This window comes from Clarias gariepinus, chromosome 2 (genome assembly GCF_024256425.1).
Source record: "Clarias gariepinus isolate MV-2021 ecotype Netherlands chromosome 2, CGAR_prim_01v2, whole genome shotgun sequence".
In the NCBI taxonomy this organism is placed as follows: domain Eukaryota; kingdom Metazoa; phylum Chordata; class Actinopteri; order Siluriformes; family Clariidae; genus Clarias; species Clarias gariepinus.
In genome coordinates this window covers 45171123-45177828 of record NC_071101.1, presented here as the reverse complement: position 1 = coordinate 45177828, position 6706 = coordinate 45171123, and the positions used below count along the sequence as shown (strand labels likewise).

Here is a 6706-nt window from a genome sequence, read left to right as displayed (position 1 = left end):
TCCAATAAGAGCCTGTGGCTAACTAAAGCAATGACTTCAGAAGCTTGAACCAGGTATTAGAGTTTGACAGCTCCTCCCTGCCATGTGTAAATCATCTGATAGAAATGCTGTGGAAAGCTTTGTTCATTTATACCTTAGACCTCAAAAAGGAGTGCAAGTTGCCCACACCCCAGACACCCAGTAAAAATCTGCATTTAGTACCACCACCAGCCACTGGCAGTACTGGGTTCTCCTCTTTGGCCTCCATGGGGCTCCAACAACTTTTCAATCCTCAATAGACATTGTTCTCCAACCTCATCACAGTTTTGTTGCTTCTTACCTTAACGATGTGATCACTCACCCAAGGACATAAGATGGCCATCTTTATCATTGGAAATGCACGTTTTAAAGATGTTAGCATTCCTGTGTGGCGTATCAAAGATTTTCCTAAGCAAAACACAATCTTAACCTACTTTGTAATTACTTTTAGCAAACAGACACAGCTACAATAAAGGTTAATTGCCAGCCATTCACTAATGCTGTAGGTTACATAATATTTAACTGTTTATTATTTTTTTGTATTATCTGTTATTACTATTTGTTTATGTGAAATTACTAAATATTAAGGTAATTGACACTGTATAATTAAATTAAGATGTTTTGCGGTTAAGCAAGTGTTAAAATTATGTTTAACATAAAACTCATCAGACCAGTCAGTAAACATTCTAACAGAGTGGGAGGAAGTTCATTCCAAGAAAATCACAGTGATCACTAAGTGTTGATCTCTCTCTCCCTCTCTCCACTTCACTATCTCTGTTGCTGTCTGTCTTTCTTTCTGTCTGTCTGTCTCATTTGCTTGCTCTCAGTGTGTGAGAACAGGAAAATGGCTGAGGCTAGTATTTCAGTAAATCAGCAACAATTCAGCTGTCCAGTGTGTCTGGATCTTCTGAAGGATCCGGTGACTCTCCCCTGCAGTCACAGTTTCTGTAAGGTTTGTATTAATTACTGCTGGGATCAGGAGGATAAGAGTGGAGTTTATAGCTGTCCTCAGTGCAAAGACACTTTCACTCCAAGGCCTGTTCTACACAGAAACAACATGCTGGCTGAAGTGGTGGAGAAACTGAAGAAGAAGACTGAAGTCCAAGCTGCTTCTCCTGCTGACTCGGACATTGGACCTGAAGATGTGGAGTGTGACTTTTTCACGGGAAAAAAACACAAGGCCGTCAAATCTTGTCTAATGTGTCTGGCCTTCTTTTGTGAAACTCATTTAAAACATCACTATGAAATTCATGGATTTAAAAAGCAGATGTTAATTGAAGCTACAAAAAATCTGCAAGAAAAACTCTGCTCTGAGCATGATAAAGTGATGGAGATCTACTGTTGGACTGATAAAAGATTCATCTGTTGTTTGTGTTTAATGGATGAACACAAAGGTCATGAAACGGTCTCGGGTGCATCAGTGAGAGCTGAAAAACAGGTGAGAATTTGTTTTATATTGTTTCTTATCTAGAATCAGCTGGTTTTTATGTTTTCAATTATGACAGAGAGATAGCTTCAGTCCCGTCTAGTGATTTTACAACTTTAATACACCTTTAAGAAAACATAGATTTTTTTTTAAAATTAAGTATCTTTACTAAACCCCTGTCCTCCATCGATAATGTAGATGCCTTTAAAATTATTTTTAGTCATTGAATCCATTAAAATGCATGTTTTGGTAGTTTGTCATGAAACTAATCAAACCAGTTAGTGAAGATTTTTCTACTCATTTGTGACAGGGTGAGGCAACATGCATAGTTTCGCAGAGAGATTTCACCCACTGAACTCATAACCTTGTAAAACATAAACAATGAAATGTACTAAATTTATCCTCAGAGTGAGATAAAGAGGGAGCAGATGAAATCCCAGCAGAGAATCCAGGAGAAGCAGAAGAAGGTGCAGGAGCTGAAACAGGCTGTGAACACTATAAAGGTGAGCAGTGAGCAGAGACAGAGCTGCTCCTAGAAACACACACAACATGGACAACATGGAGTCATTTAGAGTCGCAGTAAGAGAGGGAATGATAGATTAGCTTTACAGTGTGTGTGTGTGTGTGTGTGTGTGTGTGTGTGTGTGTGTGTGTGTGCTAACAGCTGACTGCACAGACAACATTTGAGGACAGTCAACGGATCTTCAATGAGCTTTACTCGGAGGTGACGGAGCTGATCAAAGCTCAGGAGAAGTCTAAACTGAATCAAGCTGAACAACTCCAAGAACAACTGGAGCAGGAGATTGCTGATCTTCAGAGCAAAGTCACTAAGATGGATCAGCTTTCGCACACACACGATCACATCCAGTTTCTCCAGGAAATAAAGGTACACTACATCCATAACAAAACTGTAAAAACTGTACAGTTGTAATTGTTGTAATTTCCATTTTTTTTTTAGCTTTCTGCAAAAGTATGGATTTAACCATTCAGGAATTACAGCCAACCCACACTCACCCAATGACTAATCAAGCAGATAAAAGGCTCAGAGGTGATCAAGTGTTACATTTACATTTAGGCATTTGGCAGACGCTCTTATCCAGAGTGACTTACATTTTTATCTCATTACACATCTGAGCAGTTGAGGGTTAAGGACCTTGCTCAAGGGCCCAACAGTGGCAACTTGGTGTTTGTGGGGTTGAACCTGGGATCTTCCAAACCATAGTCCAATGCCTTAACCACTGAGCTACCCCTGGCTCATATGTGTTACATTCACATTTGGTAGTTGTTTACTCAAACTCTCAACATGAGGTCCAAAGAGGTGTCTGTGCAAGTGAAGGAGGCCATGGATAGGCTGAAAAGCAAAAAAATACAGTAAAAATATTGGGAGTGACTGATACAACAGTTAGGAATATTTTTACGAAGAAGGAATTCTCTGGCGAGCTCAGCAACAGCGAAAGACCTAGAAGACCAACAAAAAAAAGTGTATGGACCACCGAATTCTGTCAATGGTGGAGAAGAACCCTTTTACAACATCTATCCAATTTAAAAACACCCTGTCATCATCAGTGTTTACAATCAAGAGACGGCTTTATAAAGTAAATACAGAAACTTCAAAACAAGGTGCAAACCACTGGAAATGCTCAAAGGCCAGATTAGACTTTACTTTGCTAGATTCTTTGGACTGATGAAACCAAAACTAACTTGTACCAGAATTATGTTAAATGAAAATTATGGAGGAAAGAAAAGCAACAGTTTATAATGCAAAGCAAATCACATTATCTGTCAATGGTAGAGGCAGTGTTATGGCTGGCATAAGCATGTTTGGCTGCCAGTGAAACCAGGCCACTAGTGTTTATTGATGACCTGACTGCTGTTTAGGGCTATACTCTCTGTTTAGACTTAGCCAAATTCTGCAAAACTGATAGGATGCAGAAGCATAATAACTCAAAACATACAGTGAAAGCTATCCAAGGCTAAGAAATTGTGTCTTCGTCACTGGCCAGTCACCTGATGTCAAACAAACAAGCAGCAGATTGAGGCATCTGCAAAAAAAAGGCCTGGCAAAACATCTTAATGAAAGAAAACTTTTGATCATGTCCATGGGGTCATGACAGCAAAAAAAAAAATTAAAGTATTAAAGGAAATTTTAATGTTTTTAATTATGTATGTTCTTCCATTAGTTATGATGGGGTAGAAGGAATATGAAATGTGTATGAAAATGGCTGTGATTCCAGAATGGTAAATGCCACACTTTTTCAATTGGTGGTGTAATGAGGTTAAATGGCAGAAAAACTTTGTACCATAATTTATCAACCTGATTGTACTGTACAGTATGTAGCCAAAGGTGAGGAGAATAAACCATGAAGGTGGTGAACCGCCCTGAGAAACGTACAAGATTTACTTCATATGTCCACTTATTCTACTTTAGAATATCAGTTAACTTGTGAGTTCTGGAATTTGGGATTAAATCCCAAATAATGTTAAAAGGTAAGCTAATGCACTGTGTAGGGTGTAAATTAATATTCATTGTTCCACACACCAACAAGTAGTGACTTCATTAATCAGGGGTTAGTATGGGATTTGGAATTTAGTCTTGTGAAGCCAAATAGAAGATTGTCATTTTCACTACTACTAATACTCGGGATGGAAATCAAAAGTAGCCAACTATTAAGATATGATTTTTATACCTTTAGTGCCAATTTGATTTGTATTGCGATTATCACAATTAATTTTTAAAATAAATTTATGAAAATCCTGATTCAGTATTAAACTTTTTACAGTTTTTTTTTAAATTCTAAACAAATTTGGCAAATAAGTTGCTCCTAACACACTGGATGCTATGCTGCCAATGTGTGAATAGTTTAGAGTTCACCACCTGTATAATTGTAAAAGAACTGCAACATTTTACCACAACAAATTCCAATTTTTAAATTTAAAATTAATTTTACCAAATCGATTGTGGAATCAGTCTGGCGATGTATGAATTGGCATACAAAAGAATCACAATACATCACCAAATCGATTTTTTTTCTCCATCTCTAATAGATGCGGTGGATAAAGAAGTAGCGCATTTGCATAAAAAGCTACATTAAGGGGCTATTTAAACAGGCAGAGAAAGGGGCAGTGGTGATTGATCCTTAAAGTATTTTGACCAAAGCTAATATCACACATAATTGTATAAATTTATGGAAAAGGGGTATAATACAGTATGTCACATTTACACATAAATGTTTTCACTTCAAAATCTCGTCTAAGAGGGTGTTGTCAAATTCTATATATAAACTTCACAATAATTTTAAAAGTAATTTGTTCGCCTAATTTTATTCCTAATTGTTGTATGCAGTCTCCAGTCTCTGACCACCCAACTGCTAAATCAACTTGTCAGACTGATCTCACTACGAACTCACGCAGGATCAATCTCAGTCAACAACTTTCGTTTGATGGAATGAGGAAATCTCTTACAGGTCTGGAAAAGAGATTTGAGGAATTCTCTCAGGAGGAATTCATAGAAATCCCTGGAATTGGTAAGAGGAGCTGTTCCCTGCTGGAGTGAGGGAACCCTTCACTCGCTCGGTGACAGAGTGATGTTGAGTGTGTCAGTCTTTGTTCTTGAGCACCAAAGCACTGCAGAGTTATGTGTTTAACACTCACCTGATTCAAATCTTGATGAACTACTGAAGTTGCGTTAGAGCTGGAACTATCTGTGCTCTGGTGCTTCAAGATTAAATTGTACTGCACAAATAATGATTTACAGAAATGTTTACTTTTATGATTGTAATCAATCAATTTTCTCTCCACAGTCAAGGACAATCAGGAGTCAAAAAGCAGAGACAAGTTTCTGAAATGTAAAACTACAGCACACACACACACAACCATATAAATATAATCTGTGATCAATACTGTATCTAACAATGACATTTTTTCACGTGTTTAGATTTCTGTGATCTGACTCTGGATCCCAACACAGTAAATTATAACCTCATTCTGTCTGAGAAGAACAGAGCGGTGACGTACAGTGAGACAGAGCAGACGTACTCTGATCATCCAGAGAGATTTGACCTTAGGCAGGTGTTGAGTAAGGAGAGTGTGTGTGGACGCTGTTACTGGGAGGTGGAGTGGAGCGGTGATGGGGGTGTGTTCATATCAGTCTCATATAAAGGCATCAGCAGGAAAGGGCTGGGTAACAAATGTTTGTTTGGTAACAACAAACTGTCCTGGAGTCTGCAGTGCTCTTCCTCTTCTCTCTGTTTCTGTCACAACAACATTAGGACTGATCTCAGAGCTCCATCATCCTCCAGAATAGGAGTGTATGTGGATCACAGTGCAGGAACTCTGTCCTTCTACAGCGTCTCTGACACGATGAAGCTCCTCCACAGAGTCCACACCACATTCACTCAGCCTCTGTACGCTGGGTTCTGGCTCTACTCCAATGTTTGGTGCAAAATAACACCAACTGTGAAGTTGTGTGCACCTGAAAAATAGAGTCGGTGGTGTTTTTATGTACAGTGATCTATCTATTAGTAAACATCATGCACATTTCCTCGCTGACACTCAATTGCACAAAAAAAGTACCAGAAATGATCAAATCAATAATATTGGAATAGTAAAACCGAATGTTTTGGCAGTAACACAAAAAAACTCTACTGATTTCTGAAATTAGTGCATCAAAATTTCTAAACTGTTTATAAAGTCTGTATTTATTGTTATTTTTAGTCTGAAAATATAATAATTTGTAATATAGTAATATCACTTTAGTCAAAATTTCGAACAGTCTCTCTTATAATATGTAAATACAGCCGAACATGGGTTATTTTCATGTGATATGTGCGCTTTCCAATGTGTAGTTTTCATTTCATATCCTCCTGTGTGCAAAGAGCACACTACGTACTGAAGTGTCTGAAAGAAACTGTAAATCTGTGGAATATATGGATGTTATGCACTGATGAACTTTTAGCTTTTATCCTGTTTATCACCATAGATAATGTGGATAAGGTAAATGTTATATGAGATGTACAGCTTAGACAATTTCTTGGAGGGGGGGGGGGGTATTATTATTATTATTATTATTATTATTATTATTATTATATTGCATTGTGAGTGCTTGTGGGTTTAGGTTGCAGTCATCAGCAAAGACAATTCATATAAATGATTGTGAGTTATTATTATTATTATTATTATTATTATTATATTTACACTCTGTTCAATTGCACTTTATATATCTACATTCAGTTATAGCCCTAATTTAAACTATAGCACCGGACG

The 6706-nt window shown here is 37.6% G+C and overlaps 1 protein-coding gene across 1 annotated transcript; it reads left to right on the top strand.

Moving 5' to 3' along the window:
* The first annotated feature begins 770 nt into the window (after nucleotides 1-770).
* On the top strand, nucleotides 771-6387 carry LOC128510192 (tripartite motif-containing protein 16-like). Its single transcript, XM_053482292.1, has 6 exons — nucleotides 771-1456; nucleotides 1852-1947; nucleotides 2109-2330; nucleotides 4788-4968; nucleotides 5245-5289; nucleotides 5379-6387. The coding sequence occupies exons 1-6, from the start codon at nucleotides 863-865 to the stop codon at nucleotides 5924-5926; spliced, it is 1686 nt and encodes a 561-aa protein (XP_053338267.1). The 5' UTR covers nucleotides 771-862; the 3' UTR covers nucleotides 5927-6387.
* The last annotated feature ends 319 nt before the right edge of the window (nucleotides 6388-6706 follow it).